The sequence below is a fragment of the Pogoniulus pusillus genome, chromosome 34, assembly GCF_015220805.1.
Source record: "Pogoniulus pusillus isolate bPogPus1 chromosome 34, bPogPus1.pri, whole genome shotgun sequence".
Lineage (NCBI taxonomy): Eukaryota > Metazoa > Chordata > Aves > Piciformes > Lybiidae > Pogoniulus > Pogoniulus pusillus.
Genome location: NC_087297.1, coordinates 10,414,811 through 10,434,549, shown reverse-complemented (window position 1 = coordinate 10,434,549; position 19,739 = coordinate 10,414,811). Strand labels below are relative to the sequence as shown.

Sequence of the window (19,739 nt, the reverse complement as noted above, 5' to 3'; positions counted from 1 at the left end):
CAACTAATAGAATGAAGTAAAAAATTCACAGAGATGTTACTGCTTCAGTGACTTAGAGTACTTAATATACTGGTCACTTTCATCACACTGAGATTAAAACACTTAAATATCAGCCTGAACATATTCAGTGTAATTTATTGGCTTTGATGGAACTGATCTGAAAAAAAAGCCACATTTTCAAAGAGGAAATCTGGGTAAGTCACAGCCATATGACAGAGCATACAGCAAGTCTATCAAAGACCATATAAAGAAGCACAAAGAACTTCATTTGCAGAAAAATGCTGGGTGCCAGAAGCAATATGGAGATACTGTGAGGATGGCACAAAATGAATGTCTGCGCTGAGTGTACTCAGTTCAAAGAAACTGTTTGTAGTGGGTAAGATTTATCAGATTGAAACTGAGTCATGAAGTATGAATAAATACTATTAGGATTTCAGGAAAGCTGAGCTGCATGAAGAAGTGTGCTGAGATTGCCTTGTCTAACCTTGCAGTCTCCAAGAGAACATCAAGCAAGGCATCAATGTCATCGCAATTTGAAAGAAAATGGTGCTTGCAGCACTAATCCTCACCCCACTTTGAGTAGATCACCAGAAGCTCAGCTCTCTTGCTGACAGTGCTGCTCTCTCAGACAGGGGGTGAGCTACAGAGAGCTCAATGGTGAATTAACAATATTTACAAGCTCTCTGATGGTTTCACAGGTGTAAGGGCTTTGGAAAGACGCAAACCAACTTTTCAGCTACAAAAAGCCATTCAGTCTTTTTATTACCATGCAATTCAGGTCATGTAGGTAAAAGACCTGTTAAACGAGAGAAGCACAGCTCCAATGCCCTGCAAAGCACCCCCCTGAATAGTTAAACAATTCCATGTATTTCTGCATTGCTAAGCTGTTGTGTGTAGCAGCCCTGACATTCACTTTCAGCGAGACTAACACCATATTTTGATGTGATTTCCAAGAGGAAGGCAGTTCCAGTTCACTAGCTGCTGCCACATAGTCATGGGGAAAATTATTGCAAGGAAAAGCACATTTTAAAATGTCAGAACAACTCTTAAGATTCAGAATGCCAATTCTGTCTGTGATACTCCAGATTCCCTTGAACCACCCAGTCCAGACTCCCTAGCTGCAGGGGTGCTCGGCACAGTGTGCGGTTGAGCTGGTACGGAAAGAGACCTTCTACGCTTGAGAGTCTTTTTGGAGACTTCTTACAAAGGGAAGCAAACATTGGGAGATTTCCAAAACATGTCATGAACAAAATGTTGCTCCAAAGGCAGGAGCCTTGCTTGCAGAATCAATTTACACTTTGTCAATTAACCAGGCACCTTTATTTTCACTGAACAAAGAGTGAATGGAGACTTTTCTGTGTTTCTCCATTACTTATCTACAAGCAATTTCTTTCTAGGACCATAAAATATTCCCATGCTGCTATCTGCTTTTAGAAATACAAGGGTACTGTGTTACATTCACACACTGCTCCTGTAAAATGTCACATAAGTAATGAAGAGATGGGTACTTGCCAGCTCTCCTTCTTACCCTGTAATAGAAACAGGAAAATTCTGTGCCACACTGAAGTAGATGCAGATACTATAAAAACAGCCTTCAGGTTATGAAAGTCATTGTAGTTAATTTCCATTCTCTTAGGCAACACTTTTGGATGTGTATCCCTGGTCCTTCTTCATTATGAGCTGCCAATCCAGAAATCAGATTGCTTACTTGTGGAATTGCCATTTAAGTGGAAATGCAGGAAAGTCTGCATGCAGCTAGCTTTATTTTGTGAGGACAAAAGGACTGCAACTCTAAAATCCAACTAAAACATCTTATCAATGAACCATAATCTGAATTGCAGCACTAGGAAAGACAAATGTGGCTTTATCAGAAATGAGTACTCCCATCCACAAGAACTTAATCCTTTAGAAATAAACATTTAATCTCTATCACTTTTCTTATGGTTAAATAGTTCAGGTAGCTAAAATCTAACAATATAATCAGAGAAGGGTTTGAATTGGAAGCAACCTTCAAATACCACCTCACCCAGCCCTCCTGCTGTCAGCAGGGAGATCTTCAATTAGAGCAGGCTGATCAGAGCCCCAAAGAACTGGACCTGGAGCCTTTCCAGGCATGGGACATCTCCTACCTCTCAGAGCAACCTAGGCCAGTGTTCCACCACCCTCAACAGAAAACAGAATTAAAATCTTCCTTAGATCTAGTTTAAATAGCTTCTCTTTCAGTTTAAAACCATCACTCCTTATCCTGCCACAACAGGCCCTGCTATAAAGATGGTCCCTATCTTTTTCATATGTTCCTTCAAGTGGACTATGAGCTGCAAGACTCACTTCAGCACAGGGAATGAATGACCCTCTTGGAAGACAACAGAAAATACCTATGGAAGGTAGTGTCTGCATGGAGAGGGACCAGAAGCCAGTCTGAGGAGTAGACTTGCAGGAGAAAGGCAAAAACCAGAGAAAGGAGCTTTAGCCTGAAGAACTGGATGGGAAGAAAAGAAGCGATAAAGGAAATTGACTCTCTTTATAGCTCTATTGTAATGCAAATACACAGGAAAACCACTCACATGTCACTGAAAACCTTCAATATTAGCAATATTTCTCTTAAAAGCACTTGATACAGTCAATGTTTTACTTGTCAGTATTGTTAGTACCCACTATAAGCATCAATATTTCCCACAGAAGATAGAGATATTGACAGAAACAAGCACTTGGAGTCACAGGGCATTGCAAGCTGGACTTTCTACATGCTATAGAATCATAGAATCAACTGGGTTGGAAGAGACCTCCAAGCTCAGCCAGTCCAACCTAGCACCCAGCCCTAGACAATCAACCAGACCATGGCACTAAGTGCCTCATCCAGGCTTTGCTTGAACACCTCCAGGGATGGCGATTCCATCACCTGCTTGGGCAGCCCATTCCAATGCCAATCACTCTCTCTGCCAACAACTTCCTCCTAACATCCAGACTAGACCTCCCCAGGCACAACTTCAGACTGTGTCCCTTGTTCTGGTCATGGTTGCGTGGAAGAAGGGACCAACCCCACCTGGCTACAGCCTCCCTTCAGGCAGTTGTAGGCAGCAATAAGCTCTGCCTTGAGCCTCCTCTTCTCCATGCTAAACAACTATCCTACTCCCATTTAGCTCAAGTGATTTGGACTGGATTTTGAAAGAGCAAAATATAATGCAAGAATATTAAGCATACCTTTCCTTTAGTAAAATTGTCACCTCCTTTTCTAATTAACTTTCTTCTGCCAGTATCTCCAAAAAGACCTTGCAGCTTGACATACACATCAGCATCTGTTCCTGACCCAGGGGTTGCTCCCGTAGTGATATAGAGAACATAGCTTTTCACTGTTGGGAAAAAGAGATCAAAGGTTTACTCAGGCTTAATCTGTTAAAAAATATGTTATTTAATAAATTACTACTGTTGTATTTTCATTCTTGGTCCTGCTCATAGTAATCAAAAGGCCAAATTATATTAAAATGCTTAGAAAAGCACACAGAAGCATTGCCATTAAAATTTAACAACCACTATTATAAGGAATAATAAGCTAAATATGTGGTGAGAGAGTCTGAAACACAAGCAGAAAATAAAATTAAATAAAAAGGAACACAAGAAATTGTTATAAAAAAACATGGACATAATAACTCTACCACACAGCTGCATGTGTTTATGGAATCATAGATCCAAAGGATGGGTTCACAGAATCAAACAGGTTGGAAAAGACCTCCAAGATCATCCAGTCCAACCTATCAACCAGCTCTATCCAATCAACCAGACCATGGCACTAAGTGCCTCACCCAGGCTTTGCTTCAACACTTCCAGGGATGGAAACCACCACCTCCCTGGGCAGCCAACAACTTCCTCTTAACATCCAGCCTAGACTTCTCCCACCACAACTTGAGAGCCCTAAACTGAACACAGTATTCAAGATGAGGTCTCAGCAGGGCAGAGTAGAGGGGGAGAAGAACCTCCTTTGATCTGCTGGACACACTCTTCCTAATACACCCCAGGATCCCATTGGCCTTCTTGGCCACAAGGACACATTGCTGTGCCATGCTTGTTATCCACCAGGACTCCCAGGTCCCTCTCCACAGGATTGCTTTCCAGCAGATCACCTCCCAGCCTGTACTGGTGGAGTTTGGTGTTTCCAAAACATTCAATTGAAAAAAGAGAAAAAAATTAGGGAAAAATCAAGAAAAAATATGGAGAGAGGTCAAAAAAACAGCATCTGTCCTCATATTGAATGCTCCTTGGAAAGAGGGGGCTGCAGCATTTCAAAGGTTTCAATTTCTGTGCTCTTCCAGACAAAAAACAAAGAGTCTTCCAGGGAATACACCAGGAGTACTCTCCTCAAGGGTGTATTCAAGGGGCTTCTGCCCAAGGGCTTTTTTTGATGTCAGCTTTGAAAGCACAACGGTAAAGGCAAAGAATACACAGGCTCCTTGGGCTGCTGCTCTAAACCCTGAATTCCTGGGAACACTTGGAGGAATACAGGATATTCCTTTAGGGACTAGAGCTTTTCCATTCTTCACTAACTTTGGTTATAAAACCTACATGGCAACGTGCAGCACACTAAAACAAATCCAGTTTTGAGGTGATCAAGGCATAGTTTGGTGACACACAACTGCTAGGTCACAGAAGAAGAATGGCTGACATTCTATGAACACAAACAGATGAGCTTCTGCAGTGAAGGGCTGTGGATCTCCTTCTTATCTGAAATTACAGTAGGAGAGTTACTTCCTCTGGATTTCCTGTGTTTCCTCTGGGAGAGAGCCAAATCATATTAATGAGAAAAAGCTGAACTCTGAGCACAGTTCAAAATTTGTTTGATATGTTCAGTGCTGTGAACTTGCTTTTTCATGTGTCACAAAGTGATACCAATCAGACTTGAATAGACAATGCTCAGTTACAAGGTCTGAGAGATTTCCTCTTTTTTAACACCAGAGTGGCTTGGACCCACTCATGCATCACTAAAATGAATAAGAAGGATCTACTAAATCAAGATATTCAAGATGAGGCTCAACAGGCATCTGGGCAACCTGAATACAGCAACCTTAGAGAGGGTGAGGATGGAGTGAAGCAGCAAAGCAGCAGCCTAAACAAGTAGCAGGGGGAGATCGTAGAATCAGGCAAGTTGGAAGGGACCTCCAAGCACATCCAGTCCAACCTAGCACCCAGCCCTAGACAATCAACCAGACCATGGCACTAAGTGCCTCAGCCAGGCTTGGCTTCAACACCTCCAGGCACAATGACTCCACCACCTCCCTGGGCAGCCCATTCCAATGCCAATCACTCTCTCTGCCAACAACTTCCTCCTAACATCCAGCGTAGACCTCCTCTGGCACAGCTTGAGGCTGTGTCCCCTTCTTCTGTTGCTGGTTGCCTGGCAGCAGAGCCCAACCCCACCTGGCTACAGCCTCCCTGCAGGCAGTTGCAGACAGCAATGAGCTCTGCCCTGAGCCTCCTCTACTGCAGGCTGCACACCCCCAGCTCCCTCAGCCTCTCCTCACAGGGCTGTGCTCCAGGCCCCTCAGCAGCTTTGTCGCCCTCCTGTGGACACCTTCCAGTACTGCAACATCTCTCTTGAACTGAGGAGCCCAGAACTGGACACAGAACTCAAGGAGTGGCCTGAGCAGTGCTGAGCACAGGGGCAGAAAAACCTCCCTTGTCCTGCTGCCCACACTGCTCCTGAGCCAGCCCAGGATGCCATTGGCTCTCTTGGCCACCTGGCCATACTGATGGCTCATGTTCAGCTACTTTCTACCAGCACCCCCAGGTCCCTCTCTGCCTGGCTGCTCTCAGCCACACTGTCCCCAGCCTGTAGTACTCCCTTGGGGTTGTTGTGGCCAAAGTCTAGCACCCTGCACTTGGCCTTTTTCAGTCTCAACCCATTGGCCTCTGCCCACCCATGCAGCCTGTCAAGGACTCTCTGCAGGGCTCTGCTACCCTCCAACAGCTCCACACCTGCTCCTAGCTTGGTGTCATCTGCAAACTTACTGATGCTGGACTCAATCCTCTGGTCCAGATCATCAATAAAAATGTTGAACAGGACTGGGCCCAGCACTGACCCTTGGGGAACACCAGTAGCCACTGGGTAGCAGTCACTCACATAGAGAGCAGAGAGTGCAGCAAAAGGAGCAGATATGAGATACAAAGGACAGATCTAAGGAAGCTGTGCTTCCAGACAGAAAGTTGTTCATGCTCCAATGAAATTATGTTGCCTTATCTGTTGTTGCCATTTCATGGCCTGTGCCTGGCATGTTCACCTCTTCTCTCAGTCTCCAGCACCTTCCACTTTACAATCAATGTCTAAGTTTCCCTGTTCCTATTTTTTTTCTGTCTGAGCTCGAAATCTAGCTCAAACAACCACATACAATAGACTCTTTGGATTGAAAATCAGTCACCATCACTGACCAGATCATTTGCAATGTTTCTGATATGTGCCAAACCTGCTGGAAAAGGAGAGCCAGCTGTGAGAACTGGAAGCTCAGCCACTCTTCCTCCTTCTTCATCTGCAAACTTGTGCCAAAAGGGGAATTCTAGGACGTTTTTACTCTCTCTGTGTTGAAGCTTTACCTAAGCAAAGAGTAAAAAGAAATACCTTCAGCATCTGTTGCATCCTAATGGAAATCTTAACAAAATCATAGAATTAAGCAGGCTGGAAGAGACCTCCAAGCTCATCCAGTCCAACCTAGCACCCAGCCCTGGCCAATCAACCAGACCATGGCACTAAGTGCCCCAGCCAGGCTTGGCTTCAACACCTCCAGGGACAGCGACTCCACCACCTCCCTGGGCAGCACATTCCAATGCCAATCACTCTCTCTGCCAGGAACTTTTTCCTAACATCCAGTCTAGACCTCCTCTGGCACAGCTTCAGACTGTGTCCCCTTCTTCTGATGCTGCTTGCCTGGCAGAAGAGCCCAACCCCACCTGGCTACAGCCTCCCTTCAGGCAGCTGCAGGCAGCAATGAGCTCTGCCCTGAGCCTCCTCTGCTGCAGGCTGCACCCCCCCAGCTCCCTCAGCCTCTCCTCACAGGGCTGTGCTCCAGGCCCCTCACCAGCTTCATTGCCCTTCTCTGGACACCTTCCAGTACTGCAACATCTCTCTTGAATTGAGGAGCCCAGAGCTGGACACAGAACTCAAGGAGTGGCCTGAGCAGTGCTGAGTCCAGGGGCAGAATGACCTCCCTTGTCCTGCTGCCCACACTGCTCCTGAGCCAGCCCAGGATGCCATTGGCTCTGCTGCCCACCTGGGCACACTCCTGCCTCATCTTCAGCTACTCTCTACCAGCAGTCCCAGGTCCCTCTCTGCCTGGCTGCTCTCAGCCACTCTGTCCCCAGCCTGTAGTGCTGCTTGAGGTTGTGGCCAAAGTGTAGAACCCTGCACCTGGCCTTGTTAAAAGCATACTATCAAACAGCTTTGCCACTTCATCTCAATATTAAAGAAGAAGAGGAAGTACATCTTTTTCTCTATGTTACTGAAGGCAGCCTTTTAAAGGAGGAGGAGTAAATAGCTCCCCCAGTTAAAAATATTGCTAATGTCAATGCTGCAGAGACTGCAGTAGGGAGAATGGTTTAAACTAAAACTAACCCTTTATGCCACCTATTTCTCCAGCATATGGAAGAAAGAGAAGTGTTGATATGCCCATTTCAGCTTGTGAGAAATGTCAATATGCCACAACATTTTTCAGTGCAGAATGTTTTCTCGTTCTAAGTAACAAGAGAAAGAAAATGAAGTGTTTCTGGGAAAACTGAAGAGCAGAAATTAAGACTTTATGGCATGTATCTATATCTGTACATATGTGTGGTGTGAATATTTTGAGGGTGTTGCTAAATATTTTAACTCTCAATGGAGTTTTGCGTGCGATGGAATGAAAGGCTGATCCTGAGCCCAACAGCTTAGGCTTGCTGTAAGGCAATTACATGTTTATATTGAGGTGCCTTAGGCTGCAGGTGCTAGCAGCTACACTAAGACATAAAGTACCATTTTCCAAACTATTTAAAAGTAGACAACAAAACACACATGAAAATATATTGCAGGAAGTACCTCTGCCTGGAAGAGGGCACAAAGAATTCACTCATATGTTTCTTCATGACTCCCTAACTCACTGACATGACCAAACCCTTAACCTGTAAGCTCAACCATCTTCAGTTAGCAGTTGTCACTAGGAGATGGCAGCATTATTTTGTCTTCAAAAGGCTCCTATGATTTTTCCTTCTGATAGACACCTTGAAAAGATTTGCTGAAGTGCAGTGTGAGGTGTAACATTAATACAATTTCCTTTTCATAGAATCAAGCAGGTTAAAAGAGACCTCCAAGATCAGCCAGTCCAACCTAGCACCCAGCCCTAGCCAGTCAACCAGACCATGGCACTAAATGCCTCATCCAGGCTTTGCTTGAACACCTCCAGGGATGGTGACTCCACCACCTCCCTGGGCAGCCCATTCCAATGCCAATCACTCTCTCTGCCAACAACTTCCTCCTAACATCCAGCCTAGACCTGCCCTGGCACAGCTTGAGACTGTGTCCCCTTCTTCTGTTGCTGGTTGCCTGGCAGAAGAGACCAACCCCACCTGGCTACATCCTCCCTTCAGGTAGTTGCAGACAGCAATGAGCTCTGCCTTTTCATGCTAACATCTGCATTCCTGAACAGCTTCTGGAAAATCAGATTTCATTTGCTGTGCTTTATTTCTTCAAGAAGTGAAAGGAGCAGGAATAAAGATGCTGCCTATTATGTACCTCAGAAATAAAGCATATCTTAATTAATGTTGTTCTGGGCATTATTTTACAATTATTTCCATTTCCCCCAAGCCATCACGAGAATTATTTTGCAGTTATGGTTATAAAAATGAATCCTGAATCTAAATATGAAATTCAACCAACTGCACCTGCTTTTGCTTCTGATGGAAGGGGGAAATCTCAGACTCTCTGTGAGGTGCAATCTTGTAAAACCAAAATAAAATAGCAAAGAAATTACCTCCTGGTTCTAACCAGCAGTGTAAATAGGCTGCTAGCCTGCCTTTAATAACAGGCATTACTCAAACCTCTTACACCAACCTAGTTATTTCAAACAAGGATTCAGTCACTCCTGCTATGGGATCCACAGAATAAGAGGAAAAGTCTTACTTAAGCCCCAGTATACCCCAAAGCAGGGAAGTTAATATTTTAGTTACCTTTCTAACCTTATCTAAAGTAAACCTGCATCTTTTTCACACTTATATAAAAGATTTTTTTTCCTAACTCAGATTTGAGTCCTTCTTCTGAGTTAATGAAGTGAGACAGATGAATAGCTGGCACTGCTTTCACCTGCCAAGTTTCCATTCTGATTTTTTTCACTGTGATCCACTCTCTCCTACAACGTTCAAGAAGCAGTCTTAATATTATCAGTAGTTTTCTTAGATAAATTTGCCTTTGTAGCCAGACAAAATAGTTAGCAACCTACCTGCCATTTAAATGTCAGGGGGTTCAGCTCACTAAGATCATCACAGAATCACAGAATCAACCAGGTTGGAAGAGACCTCCAAGATCATCCAGTCCAACCTAGCACCCAGCCCTAGCCAGTCAACCAGACCATGGCACTGAATGCCCCATCCAGGCTTTGCTTGAACACCTCCAGGCACGGCGACTCCACCACCTCCCTGGGCAGCCCATTCCAATGCCAATCACTCTCTCTGCCAACAACTTCCTCCTAACATCCAGCCTGAGCCTGCCCTGGCACAACTTGAGGCTGTGTCCCCTTGTTCTGTTGCTGCTTGCCTGGCAGAAGGGACCAACCCCACCTGCCTACAGCCTCCCTGCAGGCAGCTGCAGACAGCAATGAGCTCTGCCCTGAGCCTCCTCTGCTGCAGGCTGCACACCCCCAGCTCCCTCAGCCTCTCCTCACAGGGCTCTGCTCCAGGCCCCTCCCCAGCTTTGTCGCCCTCCTGTGGACACCTTCCAGTACTGCAACATCTCTCTTGAACTGAGGAGCCCAGAACTGGACACAGCACTCAACGTGTGGCCTAACGTTCCCTTGTCCTGCTGGCTACATTGCTCCTGATCCAGGCCAGGATGCCACTGGCTCCCTTGGCCACATCATGCCTTGGATGAGACAGTTTGGTGTTTTTTTTTTGTTCCACCAGGTTTTACTGAGAGCAGAATGCCAATATCAATGGACAAAAGTGTGTCAAATTGGGGAAGAAAAAAAAAAAGATTCTTTCCCTTAGACTTATTTTTATGCTGCCAGCATAAGAGGATGAAGATATTTTTTGTATCGTGAGGTGCCACAGCATTTTCACTGTGGTGTCAGATTTTAGCTTCAGCATCTTGGACATCAGAAGAAAGATTGTCACTTTTGCTATTCACTTCTTTTTTTCAAATGCCAACTTAAAAGGCAGATATTTTCCTCAAAAGGCATCCCTAGTGTCTGGCTTAATTATTTGCCTTGTTGTACAACACATAACAGCCAGGGTGGAGCGATGTAAATTCTGCAATGTATGCCAGTGGGTGCAGGGACTCATAGACACATAGACTCAGTCAGGGTTGGAAGGGACCACAAGGACCATCTAGTTCCAGCCCCCCTGCCATGCCCAGGGACACCCTACCCTAGAGCAGGCTGCCCACAGCCTCAGCCAGCCTGGCCTTAAACATCTCCAGCCATGGGGCCTCAACCACCTCCCTGGGCAACCCATTCCAGCCTCTCACCACTCTCATGCTCAACAGCTTCCTCCTCACATTCAGGCTGAATCTCCCCACCTCCAGCTTTGCTCCATTCCCCCCAGTCCTGACACTCCCTGAGCGCTTAAAAAGTCTCTCTCCAGCTTTTTTGTAGCCCCAGTTCAGATACTGACAGGCCACAAGAAGGTCACCTGGGAGCCTCCTCTGCTCCAGCCTGCACAGCCCCAACTCTTTCAGTCTGTGCTCACAGCAGAGCTGCTGCAGCCCTCTGAGCATCCTCCTGGCCCTTCTCTGGACACACTCCAGCATCTCCACATCCTTCTTGTAATGTGGGCTCCAGAACTGGATGCAGTACTCCAGGTGGAGCACTCCAGGTGGAGTACTGCATTCCCAGTGCTGAAAAGACACTGCTGGATCTGCCATAGATGATGGCACATCTGTATGCATACCCTCCAGAAACCCACCTCCATTTACAGGCTGTTTGCTATGCATAGCTATCCTAAGTAAGTACTCTGAGCAGTCTCTGAAGTGATCACTCTACAAGTATTGCCACCAGACACACCTACTTCTGCAAATTAAGATTGACATCGCCTCAGACTGAGCTGGAGACTGGAAACAGTAACCACAGACTATGAAACCAAGCAAAACAAACCAGGAGCAAACAAGTAACTGCTTTCATTTGTACTTTATACCTCCCGACAATGCCAAGTCTCTCCTTCTTCAGCTTCTTCAATTTCCAGGCGAACTTTGAATACAGTAGTGAATTTCTTATTCAGTTCAATTGAAGTCTCAAAAACCTGGGTTTTGTTAAGAGATCCTTTGGGGAAAATGACTGAAGTACAGGCACCTTTTACATCACATACAGTCAGAGACATTTTAGGATTCATGGAAGTGCAAGCAGTAGTAGTAGTTGTGACAAGGACATCCCAAGTCCCTGTTGAAACAAAATGATAGGGAAAAATGAATGAGTTTGTTAAATATCCAAACTAATTAAGCCTGAGTCAGTGAGTGACTAGCAACCCTTTGTATTGCATTAAAATGTTTGGCATATAACAGGTTCATTCATCAGCACTCAGGGAGTGAGAAGCAGATTTGGATCGTTGCCCCTTTGTGCTGGGGGAGGTCTAGGCTGGATGATAGGAGGAAGTTGTTGGCAGAGAGTGATTGGCATTGGAATGGGCTGCCCAGGGAGGTGGTGGAGTTGCTGTCCCTGGAGGTGTTGAAGCCAAGCCCGGCTGGGGCACTTAGTGCCATGGGCTGGTTGATTGGACAGGGCTGAGTGATAGTTTGGACTGGATGATCTTGGAGGTCTCTTCCAATCTGTTTGATTCTATGATTCTATGACTTTTTAGATACAGACCAGTCCAGCAGCACCATGCAGCTCACAGAAGGTTAGGGGCTGAAAGGAACCTTGAAAGCTCATCCAGCCCAACCCCCCTTGCAGAGCAGGATCACCTATGCCAGATCACACAGCAACACATCCAAGTGGGTCTTGAATATTTCTGGAAAGGGAGACTTCACAAACTCCCTGGCAGCCTGTTCCAGTGTTCTGGCACCCTCACAAACTCTTTCTCATGTTTCCATGGAACTTTCTATGCCTCATCTTCCATCCATTGCCCCTTGTCCTGTCACTGGGCATCACCCAGCAGAGCCTGGCTCCAGCCTCCAGTTTTCAGGATCAGAAAACTGTACCCACAAAGAGCAAATTAATTTTTTCCCACTGATTTAGTTGCCTGTAACATTTCAATTCATGTTAATAGAATACATGGAAAATCCATATCTTATCAGACTGTGATGGTTTGGGTGTTCCCTGCCCCCCCCCCCCCCCCCCCCCACTTTAGAAATCACCCAGACTAGACTCAGCTGGCTCTGGAAATATGAATGAAGCTTATTATTTACAGCTAGCACAATATACCAGCAGATATTTACAGTATATACAGTTATAGACAGAAGTATACAAGACAAAAGGTAATACAGAAACACAACTCCCTTCCTAGAAACCTGAGTTCCCAGGAGTGGCTCTCAACCACCCCTTCACCTTCCCCCTACCCCTCTCAACCTTACCCCAGTCCCAAGGAAGAATGGAGGTTCAGCCAGGGGGTTAGGAAGCAAAGTGGATTAGTCCAGAATGGAGGGTGAGGTTAGAGAGTAAGAAGCAGCTCAGCCAGCAGCCCCAGTGACAGTGATTACCTATGTTTTTATTTCTTGTTCCTATACATCTCAGCAAGCCTATGAGTGAAGTAGACATCACCACTGTTTTCCTTTCACAGCCTGTAATCTAGTTCTTCTCACCAAAACATTCTAGCCTGCTTCAAACTAGCACACAGACCCATGTCCATTGGAAGATCTCATGACTCTTACAGAGAGGCTTTGGGTACCTGGGCTGGTGCAGATTCAAGCAGGATTTTTTGTGCAAAGTGAGGCAATATATGGGTTGAATAACTTCAAATAGCTAATTTGTAAAGCAGAGTATTTTACTTTGAGTTATGGAAACAGTCACTTTGGGATTTTATGTCCATAGTCCTCTGAAGTCCATCTCCCTTACCACAACAGGCAAATCTTTACCTCCTGCTACAAGCTAAGGCAAATCAAGCTTTATTACTTTAGATCAGGTGAGGACCTCTGCCATAAATTCAGAACGTAGTGAGGGTAAAATGTTAGTACTCACCATCCTTAAAAGAACCTAAAATAACTCCATGTATTATTACTTTATGGCTACTCATAAATAGTTACCATTTTCATGTCTGTGAACATTAAATAGAGATGAAACCAATGATGGTCATGAAAAAAGGAACATTTATCATAACCCCTGTGATATAATCTAAGATTTTTCTAGCTCTTCAGTACTAAACTGTTAAGGTTTTAAACTATCAATGTAAAGCTACCCAGTAAGACTGAATGGAAGAACTACCTCTTCTGGATCATACAGTATCACACATTGGTATTACACACTGATTCTCCTGCATCATCTCTGATAAGTCTGTGAAGATCCAGTCTAAAAGGCAGCTATGTGAAGCTTCTTTCCTTAAGTCTAAAAGAGAGCTGTGCTAAAAACTCAATCTTGCTTCCTCAGAAATCTTTTGCTTTTCTCAGAATGGCATTAAGGGACTGCTGAAAGCCATTTATTTTCGTGACAGCTTTGTCTGTTATCTGAAATAACTCTTTTCCCTCCCTGATGTGCAAGCTACCATTAATTTGATAGATCACGACTGTGTCCATTTGGAGCACTTAATTTGCTAGTCTGAATACACTGAGCTTTTTAAATACCCTTTCACAACAAAAGTCTTGTCATATTCTCAGTCCTTATGACTTGTTCAAGACTATTCCAGCCTGAACCAGTCCTTCTGGACAAAGGTGACCACAACTGCAGACAGCATTCCAGGTGAAATGCCAGTGTTTCTCTGTAGTGGCATTAATTCTTCTCAATCACTGATCATGCCTGCATATATTTTGTGGTCACAACTGCTTTATTCACAGCCAAATCATATTAATGCCTCAAAAATTATCCTGTGATCATCTAACTAATCCAAATATTTCTCCAAGAGCTCATGAACTCTTATTGCATGAATCATTACAAAACATGGGGACACAGATGCAATACAGCTTTTAGATCCTGAGCTACTACTTAGTTCCCAATTCCTCCCCCGAGAAAATCAATGGAAATTAGGAACCTGCACCAGAATCAAGAGCTCAGATAGTCAGCTGGATTTACACCTGAATACATTCAAGTTTTGTACTACAGAATTCAGTTCAGCTATTTTCCTCCTCCAAAGTCTATCGCTTTGTAGCACCAGCAGTTTCTAGCAGAGTATTCATGCTCTCTCCTCCAGCCCTTTAAAATTTTCCTCTCACCACTACTTTCCACATTCTTATTTTTACCTAATGGTTGCCTGTAAAGCAAATAAAATCCAGATTGGACAGGTTGGAAGTTATTACACCCAGAGCAGGCTGCCCAGGACCTCCCTTCGGAGAAGGGGACTCCACAACCTCTCCGGGCAGCCTGCTCCAGGTCTCTGGCACCCTCACACCAAAGAAGCTTTTCTTTACATTTTGGTGGAACTCCTTTGTGCCCTGTTGCCCCTTGTCCTGTCACTGGGCATCACTGGAAAGAGTCTGGCTCCATCTTCTTGCTCCCTGCCCCTTAGCAGAGAAGATGACTGGAGAATGTGGGCATGACTCCTGCTGCCTCTCACATACTGAGTGCTCCACCACTTGAGCTAATTCCCCTTTTGCATCCATCTGACCTCTCCTGCTCTTGGCCAATCAGTCTTTATTCCTCCATTCCTTACAGGCTCTCTGCATAGTTGGCATATCCTTCCTAAAGCTATTCTGCAGCTGTATCTGTTATAGACCCTACTATACATCCTGGCTATTGAAAATAGACACAGAAGTGAGTATTTATAAGCATAGGCTGGAAAATACCAGCAAGTCTGCACTCAGATTTTTCAGGACTCTGTGTGGGAAACAGAGGAAGGAAATTTTAGGTGTTCTTTAGATAGCTACATTCAGACACTGATTAAGGTGCATAAGCAAGGACAAAAGATTTCTCTCCTTATCAATGAAGAAAGATGCAACAGACTGACCAACCTTGGGCTTCTTCTCTGAATTCCCCTCAGGAGAAGCCTGCCTTGCTCTGTGGATTATGTAGGGCACCTACAGAATCTATTCTTTTAAAGGCCTGAGAGGCTTGCAGTGGTGCAATACAGCTACTGCTTACCCTGAAATTGTCACTTCTCTAGCTGCCTATCTTCTGCTTGTATTCACAAATTCACAGACAGCATCAGGTTGGATGGACCTCAAAGATCATCTCGCCCAACCCCTCTTGGTAGTTTTCTGTTCTTCTGTTAGCTCAGTGATGTCATTTTGTTTTAGATGATAGACTCATAGAATCAACCAGGTTAGAAGAGACCTCCAAGATCATCCAATCCAACCTAGCACCCAGCCCTGGCCAATCAACCAAACCATGGCACTAAGTGCCTCAGCCAGGCTCGGCTTCAACACCTCCAGGCACAGTGACTCCACCACCTCTCTGGGCAGCCCATTCCAATGCCAATCACTCTCTCTGCCAGGAACTTTCTCCTAACATCCAGCCTAGACCTCCCCTGGCACAACCTGAGGCTGTGTCCCCTTTTTCTGTTGCTGGTTGCCTGGGAGAAGAGACCAACCCCACCTGGCTACAGCCTCCCTGCAGGCAGTTGCAGACAGCAATGAGGTCTGCCCTGAGCCTCCTCTGCTGCAGGCTGCACACCCCCAGCTCCCTCAGCCTCTCCTCACAGAGCTGTGCTCCAGGCCCCTCACCAGCCTTGCTGCCCTTCTCTGGACACCTTCCAGTACCTCAACATCTTGTATAGAGGAGCCCAGAACTGGACACAGCACTCAAGGTGTGCCCTGAGCAGTGCTGAGTGCAGGGGCAGAATAACCTCCCTTGTCCTGCTGGCCACACTGCTCCTGAGCCAGCCCAGGATGCCATGGGGTCTCCTGGGCACACTGCTGCCTCATCTTCAGTTACTCTCTACCAGCACCCCGAGGTCCTTTTCTTCCTGGCTGCTCTCCAGGCACTCTGTCCCCAGCCTGTAGTGCTGCTTGGCATTGTTGTGGCCAAAGTGTAGAACCCTGCACTTGGTCTTGTTCAGTCTCATCCCATTGGCCTCTGCCCACCCATCCAGCCTGCCAAGGATGTCCAGGCCCCCCAAGTCCCTTTCTTCCTGGCCACTCTGATAGGTATGATATCTATATATAGATGGTATATTTTCTAGTGGACCATGTACAGGCATCTAAAGATGAGGATATACACTACTGTGTCTGCAACTATGGATAACATCCAACTCTCTGAGTGTAATGTGAAATCTCCATGAGCAGAGAAATTGATAAAGATCCATTTCAAACCTGCTGACACAGAATGCAAATTCACACCTTCAGATTAGTTAAACTTTACATCGTTTGGTCTACCACTTCTGATTCATATTTCTTAAATGGACCCAAACCAACATTTTACACCTCTTCAGACAAAAAAAAAAGCCATGTGAGAGAGAAGAAATCCTGTACCCTGGTAAAGCAAAAGGGGAAAAAAAGGCATCATGTTTTCAGTGTTTAAATTGTCTGTCCTGGCATTTTTTTTTCCCCATGAAATAATATGAATAGGATATCAGGTTCAGGTCAGCTAGTTGTTTGCAAGAACTTGTGCCATTGATGTAAGTAAGAAAGAAAACTGCAAATAAAAGCAACTGCTTTCTGCAAATAGATGAACATAAGGGAAAATCTTATTCTGCTAAAAGAGTTTTTGTATCTCTTCTTGCGATTTCATCACTGTTGCAGGAGCCTTCTGCTCCGCGTTGATGCCATATGGAGCAACCTACCTCTTTCTGCTTCAGCTTTTTACTAGTCTCAGCTGAAAACATAGTTCCTTCATTGCCTCCATCACTTAGTATCCCCCTTCTGCTTCAGTCTTTCTTCCCTCAGCATTAGAATTGTATTTACCAGCTCTAGAAATTGTTTGGAGAGACAGTTTGTGTAAGAGGTGAAACTCACATTTAAGCTGCATTATTCCTGTGTTTTGGTTTTAATCTTAAATATAACCTGAAGAATAATATGAATTACAATTCAAAGATGGAAGGAGCTCTGATGACTTTGGACCTTACCAGAAATCTTCCCTGTCAACTTCTCATTCCTGACTTTCCCAAGAAGTTTCAGCATCCGTTCCATCTGTCCATCACCAACTCCACTGTCTAACCACTGCTGGCAAAGAAATGCGTATTGCCCATCAGTCTTGCCTGACTCATGGATGACAATTTGGTCCAGGTACCATCCAGCTCCAAAGCCCACATTATGGTGCTCAACAAGCACTTTATGTAACTGTCCAAGGTCTACTGCTCTCACTTCAGAGACACAAACCTGAGAAGGCAAAATGAACAATGAATTGACTCAATCATGTATTTTCTGGTCCACATTTAAGAAGATTGTTTGAAAGACAGATTTCACTCAATGCTAAAGTGTTGTTTTTTTCTTTCTGATAGTAAAGAAATGAAATTCTAGACTGATTTGGAAATCCTGTTCAGAAAATACCTGGATCCCTGAGTATGTACCTTCTTCCCTGTTCATGATCACTTCATCCTGTGCTTTAGGATGAAAATCCCCAGTGTTTCGGGTAGATAGAATCATAGAAAGGTTTAGGTTGGAAGGAACCCCAAAGATCATCCAGTTCCAACCCCCCACCATAGGCAGGGACATCTCCCACTAGAATAGGTTGCTCAAGGCCTCATCCAGCCTGGCCTTGAACACCTCCAGGGAGGAAGCAGCCACAACCTCCCTGGGCAACCTGTGCCAGTGTCTCACCACTCTCATTGGAAAGAACTTCTTCCTAACATCCAGTTTCAATCTCCCCTCTTCCAGTTTAAACCCATTCCTCCTCATCCTGTCATTACCAGACCTTGTCCCTCCCTGTCCTTCCTGCAGGCTCCTTTCAGATATTGGAAGGCCACTCTAAGGTCTCCTTGAAACTTTTTCTTCTCCAGGCTGCAGAGCCCCAACTCTCTCAGCCTGTCCTCATAGCAGAGCTGCTGCAGCTCTCTGAGCGTCTCCTCTGGACTCACTCCAACAGTTCCATGTCCTTCTTGTGTTGGGGGCTCCAGAAATGACTGATCATTAATTTACTTACAGAAGTTTCCTGGAAATGGAAGCTTAACCAATCCCTCACAACCAAAACAAAAGGAGTGCTTCAACCATCAGGACAGGCTTAGCAAATTGCACTTCAGTTTAGATAAGGCATTTTATTTTGAAACATTTCAAAGTCTTTTCTATTCTAAGACAACCTCTTTTTCAAAGGGGAAATGTGGCATTATTCAACTCTGAACAGAAATACTGACACTGCTGATGACTATGCAAACAAAGATACTGACATTAGAAACTATAACTGAGGCTGTGCACGCATGCAGGCGAGAATTGATGTGCTCTTTGGATGTAAATAGACATCTGTTTAAATATTGCTAGGGCTACCAGTAAACAAAAGCTAAATGGCAATTGCACCAGTGCATTTTGGGATGAATAACTTATGTGAGTGAGAGAATGAATGTGTTCTGTGCAAGAGATAATATGAGTGGGTGGGTGGATACATGGGCATGTGTGTGGGTGACATTAAAAAACCCCAGATGGATAGTAGAAGCAGACGTTATCATTCTTGATTTGTTGCCAACCAGTTTGCCACCAGGCAGGAAAAAGCATGAGGACCAGGAAAAAGCATGAGGACCAGAAAGTAACAAAGGAAAAGATGATTTTTAGAAAGAATTATGTCATCTGCTCCATTCTCCTGTCTCTGTTGGACCATCCCTTACGATGTGCTCTGAGAACATCAACGTTATTATTCCTATCACAGCCAGAGGACTTCCAGCATTCCTGCCTTGTTATACCCTCAAGCAGTTACCATGGCAAGTTCTACCCCTTCACTTTAATGCATATGCAGCCCAAAATAAGATCTGGCTGTGAGGAACACCTAGCAAATAACTTTTAGGGAGCACTCATTGCTTTTTAATTATATTCTTTGTACTCCTGAGCCAAATATAATTTTCCTGTCAGTCTACATGACCCTTGACTTAGAGGAAGCAGCCTGTGTTGCTAATATTCATGTTCCTTCACAGCTAACTCTATCTGTAAAAGGGACCTATCATTAGGCTCATTCTTTGTGATAATAATTAGCAGTCATTAGACAACAGTGGTCATAATCATCCATTGTTATCAATGAATTCTCATAATAATGCATTCAATTGCCTACTCCCTCAGTGCTAGCAAGAACACAGTTTAGATTGATGTCGTTACATTTCCTTGTGTTTGCCCCCCCTGCAACAGCACAGAGACATTTGGAACTGTGTTGAACACACTCCTGGAAGTGTAATTAATGAAAGCTATATTACTTTAGGTAAAGTCTCAGTTGGGCAAAATTTATTTCACCCATTGCACTGGTGAAGAAGTCAGACATACAATTACTTAAGCATAAACCACCCTTACTTTCTCAGGTAGTTAAATCAACTTCACACTCTTTACTTACCCTTTGTTGCAATTTTCTCTCTCCCTGGCTTCTCCTTATATT

General features: G+C 44.7%; 1 protein-coding gene across 1 annotated transcript in view; it reads right to left on the bottom strand.

The window, feature by feature from the left end:
• The window catches only part of RP1 (RP1 axonemal microtubule associated), a 141,814-nt gene that overhangs the window by 29,784 nt on the left and 92,291 nt on the right, over positions 1 to 19,739 (bottom strand). The window contains exons 31-34 of the mRNA XM_064170616.1: positions 17,299 to 17,551; positions 11,353 to 11,594; positions 6,453 to 6,579; positions 3,202 to 3,350 (exon numbers count right to left, since the gene is read on the bottom strand). Of these exons, the coding sequence (XP_064026686.1) occupies positions 3,202 to 3,350; positions 6,453 to 6,579; positions 11,353 to 11,594; positions 17,299 to 17,551 (771 nt within the window). The remainder of the gene's footprint in view (positions 1 to 3,201; positions 3,351 to 6,452; positions 6,580 to 11,352; positions 11,595 to 17,298; positions 17,552 to 19,739) is intronic.